Source organism: Excalfactoria chinensis, chromosome 2 (genome assembly GCF_039878825.1).
Source record: "Excalfactoria chinensis isolate bCotChi1 chromosome 2, bCotChi1.hap2, whole genome shotgun sequence".
NCBI lineage: Eukaryota > Metazoa > Chordata > Aves > Galliformes > Phasianidae > Excalfactoria > Excalfactoria chinensis.
In genome coordinates this window covers 7,537,620-7,550,174 of record NC_092826.1, presented here as the reverse complement: position 1 = coordinate 7,550,174, position 12,555 = coordinate 7,537,620, and the positions used below count along the sequence as shown (strand labels likewise).

The 12,555-nt window shown below is 36.8% G+C and overlaps 1 protein-coding gene across 1 annotated transcript in view; it reads left to right on the top strand.

Moving 5' to 3' along the window:
• Nucleotides 1–12,191, top strand: part of TG (thyroglobulin) — a 140,587-nt gene extending 128,396 nt beyond the window's left edge. Inside the window, exons 46-48 of the mRNA XM_072328656.1 lie at nucleotides 6,118–6,258; nucleotides 7,008–7,198; nucleotides 11,872–12,191. Of these exons, the coding sequence (XP_072184757.1) occupies nucleotides 6,118–6,258; nucleotides 7,008–7,198; nucleotides 11,872–11,987 (448 nt within the window). The 3' untranslated portion in view covers nucleotides 11,988–12,191. The remainder of the gene's footprint in view (nucleotides 1–6,117; nucleotides 6,259–7,007; nucleotides 7,199–11,871) is intronic.
• The last annotated feature ends 364 nt before the right edge of the window (nucleotides 12,192–12,555 follow it).

Sequence of the window (12,555 nt, the reverse complement as noted above, 5' to 3'; positions counted from 1 at the left end):
GTATGTTTTGACAGAGATAATATTATTAACTGTACAATGACTTGCCTTTTTAACCCTTGAAGAGATTTCTGGGTGATTGTTGCATTTTACTGGGATACGAAGCATCACTGCTTTCCAGAAATGCATAGTTTCCAAGTCACACTGTAGTGCCAAATGTGCAGTCTTAAAGAAGATGGATACATTTTAGTGCTCTGCTCACTAAGGAGACAAGATCATCAGCAAAACATCATCATTATCATTGGGAGGGTCTAAACTGAGACTTCAAGAGGCTCTCTTGATTTTTTTTTTTTAGTTGTTAACTTTACCATAATAGGTGTCATACAAGCTTTTGTTAACTTGTACACCAGACAGAATCCTCCAAGATTTATAAGCTGCTGCCCATTTTGAGTCATTTTAGTTGGGGCTGTCTCCACCTCCTGACTATATGCTCTTGTATATGTTGATGTGAACTGTTAAAAGACTGCTCTATGCCAAGGTGAACATAGCTGGCTGGATTTCCGTGACACTTAATATGTTTCCCATAATTCTGAAGATGACAGTTCCTGACTGATTAATATATACATACAGACAGACAGACATATACATATATATGTATTTCTCTCAGTTAATATTTAACATAGTTTATGTTTCCCATACTTAATACTTCAGATAGTTAATGGGCTCAAACCTATTAACTGTGCGAAATATTTTCATTTTCTTCTTAGTAGGTATGCTGTACAAATTCTCGCTGGCCTTAATATCACTTTACATAAAGGACATTTTCTACTCTTCTGCTTTTGTAATAGCTATTTCCCTGGCAGTATACTCTGTGATGCCTTAGTCTGGCCATTATGCATTATCCATGGGAGGATCTACCCATGAAAATAGCTATTTGTCCATGAGTAGCAATATACAGGGGGCCAGAGCTGAACATAAAGATATTAATGCAAGCAGAAATGTGCATCTCTGGACTTCAAAGTACTTCATCTAAACACAGAGGTAGTAAAAAGAATAGATGCAATGCCTGCTGCTTCCATAGCTGGGCAGGTGCCACTGTGACTTCGGGTAGTATAGTTGCTGCCACAAAAGCTTGCTACCATTCTCTATAAAGTTGTCCTCCCTTTTATCTCCTACAAGTTATTGTTTTGATGTTCTTGCTGGAATTGTTTCTTTTCCCTCTTGCCTTATTTGTTGCATTATGCTTGCAGCAGCTATGAAAATACCCTTTTGCTGATTCAGCCACATCATTCTCAAGTCTTTAGACAGTGTCTGTGCTGCTGAAGGGTTGAGGCCTAGAGAACTTGTTTTTTCTTCCCACAGAGTGGTTTAGGGACCTTTATCATTCAGCAGATTTTTCAGAACTTGGATCTGATGTTGGAGTTTAGCCATAGATATACAAAGGCAAAGCACCAAGCTCAGAAGCATCAAAAATCAAGTTTCAAGTTAAGAAAAATTCAGCTAAGAGACTCAGAAAAGTATAAAGCTATTTTGGAACTGTATGTGCTGCAATAGCATGTGCTGTTCCCAGAAAATGTAGTCTAGTAGATTAACCTGAAGTCCATGTATCTAGTGAGACCCTTCTTGATGTTCTGGGCATTGGATGAACACATACACTTTTTAAGGAAATCCATTCATTCATTTAGCATACCAAACCCCCAAAATACACAGAAGTGTCAACATGCTTATTATTGGCTTTTTAATACAGAAGTTTCCAGGCTAAATTCTGTATCTGTTTTTTAAGACATATAAGATGGTAACAGTGCTTCCTTCCTTTACTAAGATTAATTATTTTCCACTTTTTGTTGTTGTTGTGTGAGATTTCAGATTCTTGAATTTATTGTCTGCTATTTCAGTTTTATATTCTTCCATTGGCACAGCCTTACAGTGTGAAGTAGAACACTGTGTGTATTTGGAGTAAAGCAAATGGAAAAGACACAGCAAACTCCAGGATACTTTCACAAATCACATGTATCCATAGGACCTTTTTGGTACAAAGGGGGATAAACTTGGCAGTTAAATCCTGCTAGGAATTAAGCTTTTTCCATATGTCCTGATTTTCCTGAAAAGAAGAAAGAAATAAAAGTATTAATCTGTTTTTCACATTCTCTTAGTTTGGCAGGACTTTGTAATGTGAGGAGGCACAAAGAACAAAATGCATCTCCACAACTGCAGAGGTCACATCAGTGCTTACATTGGCTCATTAGATTTCTGTTTATATATATATATATATATATATATATATCCTTTGTTATGCATATATATATATTTGCCCTGCAGAGGTGTGCTATTAAGGGTCAGGACTGTTAAAAAGTTGTGGCTTAAGAAATGCGTCTGCCATTTCATGTTTGCCTAAAGCCTATCAATTTTTTATTATTTATTTATTTATTTATTTATTTTTGTTAAACAAACAAAACAGCATCAAAACAGCAGCCTTAGTAGAAAAAGCGTTGCTTGTATCATGACAGGCAGCATGTTGAATACATAAATTGTATATAAAGGAGTATGAAGAAAATTGGCCCAACGTGTTGGTATAAATGAAGATAGAATCAGTCATGGAATCCTAGAATATCCTGAGCTGAAAGGGACCTATAGTGATCATTGAGTCCAACTCCTGAATCCACATAGGACCACCCAAATACCAACCCCTGTGTCTGAGACTACTATCCAGAAATTTGGAGTGTAAACATTAGCTAAATTCCTATCACATAGTAGCACAGTGTAGTGTTCTCCAGTGCATTTCTGTATCCATTTCTGTGGTTCTGTTGTGTAGATATCAGGCAGAAATTAATAAAATAAACAAATAAAGCAAAAAGCCACATTGAAAAACATGGCAACATGTGCATTTCTTTTTCTTAACCATATATATTAGAAAATTATTCTGATGATAGTTATCTATACTTTATGAAGGCTAAAATATCTATTTTTATTGGTCAATACAGCTAAAAAGACTGAAAAATAAATATCTGGTATGAGCACTAATGTCAGATATTAATCTTTGATTTGTTTTCTTTTAGCCTAATAAATTTACTGACAATTCTAGTCAAATTCTAGCTAGAGTTATGTTTATATTAAGTGTATATACAGTTTTCTTCCTTAAAAACACTTTTAAAACACTTTTTTTTTTTTTTTTTTTTTTTTTTTTTTTTTTTTTTTTTCCTATGTTCTATGCAGTCTTTCCTTTCAGCTACTTGTCCTTTACCATTTGTTGGACTCTGCATTTTTCCAATTACAGTTGATGTTGATAGGTCAACTATGTGGAACCCCGGGGTATAAGGAGTGCAGTTGGGAACAACCCCTATGCAGAGCTAGCAGCAAAGCTATACATGCTTATCTGTCACTCCCCTCTTTGTCCCACTCTAGTAAAAATATTGTCACTACATGTTGCTACACTGAGATCTCTCTCAGCTCAGAAATACTACATCCTACTTCAAAATCTCTGTGTGGGTCATTTTGGCTGCTCATTTCTGGCAATAGTGAATGGTGATCAGAGTCTGAAGGAAGAGTAAAACGTTTCCCTGTTATTTTCCATTTAGTGACCATTTAGATCTTAAACAGTTGTCTTAACTCTACTGCTGACCTGTGCAGACATATTTGTGCTTCTTTCCACTTTTAAGATTATGTTTTCTTCTTCACCTTCTTACTACTGATATTCACAGGCCAGGATGCGGTACCATCAGCTAGAAAACAGCCCATGAAATTGTAGAGTTTTGTACCAGTTTGTGCTCTGTATTAAACCTCCTACACATTTATTATACTTGTATTATAGAATCATAGAATCATCTGAGCTGGAAGAGACCCTTAATGATCATCTGGTCCAACTCCTCTTCAACAATCAGGGACACCTAACGCTAGAGCAGGTTTCTCAGAGTCCCGTCCAGCCTGACGTTGAATGTCTCCAGGGATGGGGCATCAACATCTTCTCTAGACAACATGTTCCAGTACCTCACCACTCTTACTGTAAAAAACACTCTTATTGTAAAGAAATTATTGCCTATATCCAATCAAAATCGCTCCTCTTTTAGTTTGAAGCCATTTCCCCTTGTTCCATCACAAAAGACCCTGCTAAAGGGTCTGTCCCCTTCTTTCTTATAATCACTTTTAGATACGGAGAGGCTGCAATCAGGTCTCTGGAACATTTTTTTCTCCAGGCTGAACAGCCCAGTTCTCTCAGCTTGTCCTCGTATTGGAGGTATTTCATCCCATCATGGATCATTTTTGTGGCCCTAATGAATGCGTAAATAGAAATAAATAAATAAGTATAAAATAAATAATAATAAATGAATAGTAAATAATTTCAATCCTAATAAAATAACTATTTAGGAGCTTTCTGTTTTTTAATCTAGGCAATGATTTTAAAAGATGTTACCTTAGAAACAAAGGCTGATAACACATTTGTTCTTTGCGTGAAGTTTCACTACTAACTCAGTCATTTTAGATTCAGAGCAAAATTTGCTCCAGCTACAATTTCCCTAGAAGTGTAAGCCTGTCTCTTTATTCCAGCTAAACTATTTCTGTGCCATCTGTTATATTCAAAAGTGAATTTTTAATCAAAAAGATAATAGCTCCTTCATGTATATAATACCTTTTCTGCAATACTGACACTAAATATTGCTGTAATGTATTGAGCCAAGCAGATTATTTTTAAAGTAAAATTATTAAACTATGATCTTGCTTAACCCTTCTGTAAACATTTGGGGAAGAAAAATATGCTTTAATCTTGTTTCAGTTCTGCATTTTTTTGGTGAATAATCTGTGAATAATTCTCTTTCCAGATGCAAAGTATTACTGAGGTATTATGATAAGACTAAGAAAAATACAACCAAAGATGTATTTCATTTAGAAGGTTGTGTGTTTGTTTTTCAAAATAGAGTGTAGTGCCACCACTCATAAAATGCGAACAAGTCATCTTGCTTGCAGTCCACCTGCCCATGATGGTTTGAAATACAAGCCTTTTTCTGTGAGAGACATTATCTGGGTCAGATCAGTGCTGCTGCATTTCACGTCCAATGATAAAATAGTTTCAGTTGTGCCACCTTTCAACAACAACCTCTGCAGCCACCGCAGATGAAATTCTTTTGAGTGGATCTGGGATTTGTTTGTCTCTTCTCACAGACATCTGTTCCTTCTCTCAGGTCCCCTGATGCTGTCTGCTTTCATGCAGCATTTAACCAAGTCAATAGGATCTTTGTTTAACTGCATGATACAAAATTGCAAATGGACTCCAGACCAGAAATATCCTGTTCAGATTTGTGATGTACATCTATAGGTTGAGAATAAAGTAGTTGTAATGTTATTAATGAATGTTGTCTGCTGTTTTTTCCACAGGGTATGATAATATTGAGTTGTGTAAAATTGCTACTAAGTCCCGCCAGGGTTGTTGTCTTTTGTGGGCAATCTTGTCTCTGAATTGTTAAAAAATTACCTATTGTATGTGTTAATTATTACATGGAAGTAAACAATGATTCTTGCTTAAATTTGATCTAGGTGATTATTTCAAGCTGTTTTGATTTGACTGCCATATAAAACTTGGAGGGAACAGATGATTGTGTGAACCAAAACCACCCAGCCAGCCCAGAAATTAGATTAAAACTATATATAAGAGAAATCTTTATAAACATCTCCTATTACATCTTTCTTTATCCAAAGACTTGGACCAGAATTGTGGCCCCAATGAAGTCAATGGAAAATCTCCAATTGCCAGTTAAAGGGCCAAGATTTTATTTCAAGTTTGTGAAATAAAATATAATTAACCTTCCAAACTGGCTGCCAGATTCCATGTCACCATTTGCTTCTGCTTTCTGAATTTAATGTTAGTGAAAATCTGTACAATAACTAATAGGCATTTAAACAATATCCAAATGACTTTCTGTTACATGCCTAGTTAACTTGGCAAATGTGCCCTGCTGTTCACAATTTCCTCTAGTAATGAGTTAAAGACCTTTAATTGCAAATTCTTCTTGTTATCACTTACTCTTTCTTTACATTCTGGATTGAAGAAATGCCACAACTCAGAAAATTATTATTAATAGTCATTGATTATTTTTAAAATTGCTTTATTTCTTGAATTAAATTAGCTCCCTTTCTCCTCCAAATAAATAAATTATGGTGCTAATGATCTTCATGTAATCTTTGTTTTAGTTCCGGTCTGGAGCTCTTGCCGGATGTTCAATATGCATTTGGACTGCCATTCTACCCCAAGTATGAAGAACAATTTACTCTGGAAGAAAAGAGCCTTTCCTTACAAATTATGCAGTATATCTCCAATTTTGTGAACTCTGGGTAAATACATGACATTTAAGAGATTCTGTGAGTGGGGAGGGTGCAAAGAGTAGAGTGAATCTAATTCAGTTCCTGCTGTCATTCAGGTAGCCTCCATTTCCTCTAACAATTTGTATTCCTACCAAGGATTCTTAGGTCAAGAGTGTTACGCCACACTGTCAAGTAGATACTTAAGATTTGTAGTATGATTTGTATTTAGAAGTAATAGGAAATTTATTTCCATGGAGCATCTGCAAAATCTACTTAAATATTTGGGGCTAGAAGCCCTTGATGTTGTTTCAGAGCCTAGTTCTAGGATTTCAGAGCTGAAGCATCTGGGTTTAGATTTCCCTTATTCCCACCAAAAGGGGAAAAGCACACAAAGACAGACTGAACACATTTGCCAACCGCCATGAGAAAGACCCTCAGCTTTACTGTGTTGTGGCCATACTTGAGAATGAAGTATCTCTAGAAAGCTAGTGCTTCACAAGCTCTTTAGATTATGTTGGATTGCTCTGGGACTGAGAGCTCTTGAGGATGCTGATGAGCCTGTGTCTATACAAGCCCTGCATACCTGTTCCTTAGGAAGTGAACCAGACTAACAAGTGACTGTCAGATGAGTTACCATGAACTATTCAACAGTCTGGGCTGGATTTGAATCCTGCCAGTCAGAAAGAATGGATATGCATTTCCTTGACCCTTGATCTACTGTTCTGATTCTACTGCTCATGCCATTATTTTCTAAAAGTCATTTCTCTCATTCCCTTTAGAAATCCAAACTATCCTCATAGTTTCTCAAGAAAAATGTCACGGCTGCTGCCACCCTGGCCAATGTTTCTGCCAAATGATGATGGAGATAACTACAAAGAATTCACCATTTCAATGCCTACTCTTAAAGGATTGAAAAAAGCAGACTGTTCCTTTTGGTCTGATTATATTAGAAGACTGAAAGCATCCACAGGTGAGCCAAGTGTTTCCTGACATTGAATAAGGCTAACTTATTTGTTTAGCATTTTCACTTGTCTGTAGTACTGTTAGCATTTGTGGAAAAATACTTTCCACAGGTTAAACATTTTGCACTGTCCAGGGTGCATGTTTTGGACTATCCTAAAACTGAAAGATGACACACAGAACATACTTCTTCTAGAGCAATTAGTCTGTAATAATGTTTAATTGTCCTGTCTAATGAGCTAGAGAAGTCCTCCTGTAGTAATCAGAAAGTTGATGAAGCTATATCTTCTAATGATTTGCTCCTTATTTTAAGTTACAATATAGATTTTACCTTAACTGGAAGGCTGACCTCTTTTGTCTATCAGAAGCAGGTAAAATGAAAGGACTGAGATACCTATAATGAGAGGCACACGATAACTTCTATCCACTGTTACTGAGGTTTTAGCTACATCTTATTATGGATTCTTTATGTTTTGACTTCACATTAGATAAGTTCATTTCACTTTTTTTTTTTTTTTTTTTTTTATAGCTGTGCTTATTACACCCCTTGTGGTTTTCCCTTTTAGCCATCAATTTCCATGCAGATCTGAGATTCTTTCAATTCTCTTCACTTTTTTTGAGCACATTTAGACCAATTTCAGTCTGCTGCTCTGTACTGAATGCTCAATTTATGAGTAAATAAATACTTCTTTTTATGTGCGCTGTTAGTAAATCCGGATAGCGTCAAGAAAAGCAAACAAAAAGCATTCCTTTTTGGCAGGCTGAGATTTTTGAATTGTTCTTGGAGGTCTTCAAGATATTTTTATGTCCCAAGTGTTTTTTGTTTGTTTGTTTGTTTGTTTGTTTGTTTGTTTTTATGTCCCAAGGACTCATCGTCACAACCCTTTCTGCTTTGGGAGCCAGTTGCATTTCTGTGAACAAAATGTACTGTCCAAAACACCAAGCTACCCAGGGTATCTCTAATGTTTGACAGACTACCTCAAATGAACTGAGCCATCAAACTGGTGGTTCCAATACAAACACAAAGAATTAATGTTCCTTTTGAAGAAACAAGCTACATCATTACATTTCTTCAAAAGTGGATTAAACATTTTTCCTTCAGTCCTTTTCATCTGTTCCTTGGTATCTTTTTATGTCTTTTTGTCTACCAGGTGGTTTTCTGCTGGTCAAAACACTTCAACTTTGAAGACCTTGATTCTGATATTTAACTGTCCTGGGTACAGCTTTTAAAACTTCTGAGACTTAATTTTACAGCATTCTGGCTATGTAATGCCGGACTGAGATGAAGTTACAGCTCAGGCTGTTGACTGAGCACCACGGACAGAGGTTACTCCCAGCCTTTATAGGAAATTCCCTAAAAAATGGGAAAACATACAGCAGGGCAGATTGCTTTTGAAATGTAGGGGGTTTTAAAGTGCCCAAACTGAAAAAATAACACAACATTCATGTATGGGTCAATCCAAGGGTCTGTCTAGCTCCATATCCTGTCCCTGTCAATGGCTAAAGCCAAATGTTGAAAATTGAGAGATGGAGAGAAAAAAACACTCTAAAAGAGCTCACTAGGTTGAGTCAGATTTTGGAAAACAAGTAAGTCATACAGTGTGAGATTTATAGAGTAAGGTTTAAAGGAAGGTTTAAAAAATACATGTCAACATGTTACCCAGCAAGCAGAAGTGAGTACACCCTGCCTTCTCTTCAAGCCAGTGTTTGCTTAGCCTCAGCACCATGGTAATGCAACCACATGGTTCACTTCTATTAAATTCAATCTCATAGCAGAGCTGGCTTGTCACTTTGCTTCTATGGTCATTTTCAATCTTTTCTCACCCTGGAATACTCAGACTTCTCATACAATTTCTATTTAAATAGACATCATATCAAACCCATTTTGGCTTCAGAAATCAGCATGGGATGGTAACTTTAAGACACTTCTGCCATGGCTCTCTTGATAATAGCTGAGCCCAATGTCCTATGGAAAAAAAAAAAAAAAAAAAAAAAAAAAAAAAGAATCTTAATGCTCATCAGCTCAGCTAGCAGAATTGTATGAACTTCAGATGCTGACTGCTAAACACCCTCAACTTCTTTTTTAGGGGAGGTTGTGCTGAAATTCATGCCAAAGTTCTGTTAGCCCATCAGTACAATTCTGTTACTTGCAATATCCCATAGATCTCTTTCAGTGAGACTGTAAAATGTGTCCAAGTCAGTTCAGTCAAGAGAACTATGGTCTTCAGATATACATTGCCACTATTTTAAATCAACATTCATCATTTCCTGGCACCAGGGGTAGCTTGCTGTACTTCCCTTCTTGAGCTGAAGCCCTGCTGCTCTATTGTTACCTCCTGCTACTCCAAACTTTCCATTCCTGGAGTGCTTCCAGGCCATCATATGTGATCTTTGCTTTATGTTGGATGGTAGACTTGAGACAGCAATACTGCAAATCATTTTTGGCTGATGCACCTGGCACTCTCTCTGGAGAGGGGACTAGTCGGCAGTCAGCTACTGTGAGATCCATTCCAACACATACTTAGTGGAAAAAAAGAGCAGTTTCCTGCTCTTGAGTAATTATAAATCTCTGTGATAGTGCTTCGGACTGCACAATACATGGTCTAGTCTAATTGTTGAGTTTTGGTTGTCATGGGTTGCAATTTGTGCCTCATGACCAGTTGATGGATTTCACAAGCATGGCAGCAAAAGGTGTGGCTACTAAAACAGTCCAGTTTTCACATGCAAGTGCAAAGCTGGAAAGAGTCTCTTCTGATGCATTCTCAACCAATTCGATGAATCTTGAACTGTTCTTGATCCTCTATTTACTACCATACGAAATGCCTTGTTTTAAAATTGTCAAATTAAAGTCTCAAAGCTCCATAGGCCTCAGTCCAACAGTCAATGAAAAGACCCCTAAACTTCTAAATTCCAGTATCTAGAATAAAGCCTATAACATCTAGAATGTCTTTTACAGATGAAATTACATATCTTTTAGGTTATTCACTACTTAGTGTAGAATCCGTTGTGTACATATATCCAACTGGACTGTTACCCATAATTTTCTTTCCATTATGTAAATATATTGTCGAAATAGGTGTTTCATTATAGGATCAGACTGTATTATTTAACGATTGAATATGTCATTTGTTCCTGGCTTATAACTGAAATGAATTTCGGTGAAACTGAAGATAGTTTACCAAAAGTAATTTTATAAATGCAATGATTGTTCATTGTATGTATTGGCAGTGACTTTTCTAGTAACGGATAACTCTTTCATAGATGTTCTAAAAATCTGTAGAAATTGTCTGAAACCAGTTTACAAAGTTGGTATTTTGGAGGGCAGTGCACCAGGGGAAATTTGAAAGTGATGGTGCTTGAAAAGGTTTAGATGTTGTAAATAGAATTCCACTGGTTCCATTTCAGTGTGAATCCAAAGTGGTTTATATACCAAATCATGATGGTTTCCATGGGGATAATCAAAACCAGAAACAAGAAGAGTGACCATTAAAGAAAAGAAAAAAAAAGCTGTGGATGGCTTTCTCCAAGGAATGTGTTAACAACCTGAAATTCAAGCAAAAACAGGAACTCCGGAGTGTTTATGGATACTCAGACAGTATGTCTGAATGCAAAAATTCCCCTTGCATAGTGTGGTGACTGCGCTGCATAACAGTGAGTCACTTTATAAGGGGCCTGTAACTGCATCCCAAACAGGTTAACTGGGATTCAGTCCACATCCCTTACTCATCTAATTGGCATGTAGCAAAATGAGTCCTCCTCAAATAAGAAGTGCCTGTGTAAGAAACGGGCAGAATGAGATACCTTTAGTGCCTCCTGAGTAAAATCTTGTCTGTCTAATACATGTGCTGAAATGTGGATATTTAGACATGCTTTTCACATCTAAATTAGCCAAACTTGACCCCATCTGTAGGCTTAGAAAAGTCAAATGCTAACAAAGCTGAAGGCTGCTCCATTAGCTTTGAGACACAACGTATAAACAAGCAAAAAGTCCAAACACAGCAATATTATTCATAGTTCAGACTTCAGATGAGGCAGAATCAGGAATGTTGTGGTTAGCATTCATCTTTTACTCATTTTATTCACACCTTCTTTTTGGAAATCTCCTTGAAAAAACAGATTCCTTTAGCATGAGGGACATCTGTGCAGCACTGAGAGCACTCTGGCTAGGATACATTAAAAAAACAGCACTAGTACACATTCTTGGCATAGTTTGGTCATGTAGAGACAACTGCACTTCTGAAATAGGGCAGAAGACTAAAATCACAGAAGGTAAACAAATGGAAGAAGAGCGCTAATAGGGGTGAGTTTTGGTGGTCTTCTGTATTCCAGACAGACAAAGCCGTAATGCTCCTGCATTATGGCACTTCCTGCGTGGTATACAAGTATTAGAAGATCAAACAAAAAGGAGAACAGGTCTTGTACAGGTGTAGTGCAAACTATTATGCGTTTCAGTGGCAGTTATTTAAAGAATGCTGGAAGCATGATAATTCATTACCATTAGGTGATCTGTCATTACCCTACAGAATTTGGCAAATGGATAGCAACTGAGAAAAATAACTTCCTGAACCTTTACAGCTGCATAAAAGACTCTTGTTAAAGTGTCATTAACAAAGGATATACCTTCTAGCTTGCTGCATCAAAGATATTACATATACTTTAATTTTAATTATATTGTCTTTGCAGGAAGTGGAAGTAATGGAGAGCAATCTGCAGAATTCAGCTCTACTGAAGCCCCTAGCAAAGGACTTGCCTCCAGTGAGAGCCAGCCACTGGGAGACAAGGTGGCCTACAGCAGATAGAATGTGCTGTTGGATGGGTTTGCCACATAACTGTAGACCTATGCAACTGAGTTGCACCAGATAAAACAATTGTTTCCCTTAGCTAACCTTCTAAACAACAAGTAGATGGTTTAAGAAAACTTTTGAATATAGCACAAAATAAGCCCAATAGCTCTAATTCAGAAGAAACTGTAATTTGAAAAATGAAATGTCAATAAAAACTGCAAAAAATGAAACAAAAGTACTTGGACTTATTTCTTGCAACCCAAATGCCTACGTATTATAGTACTTCCAGACAGAAATACCTAAGATTTAAAATTGAGAAATCCCTCATCATAAAAATATCTATAAGACTGTTTGGATCTTATAACATAAAGGAGACAATGCAAAACATAATTAAAGCTTAGAATATCCTGCCCTAGGAACATTTATCTTTTGCAAGGGGATGTATGACACAGAATAGTTTTGGAAGCATATGGGAAAGTGCATCGTAGGTTAGCTCTAAAAGGCTCTGCAGGTAGTTTGGATTGGGTAGTTAATCCACTGCTGGGATCATTTGGCAACAGGTAATTGGCTGTATATCACACAC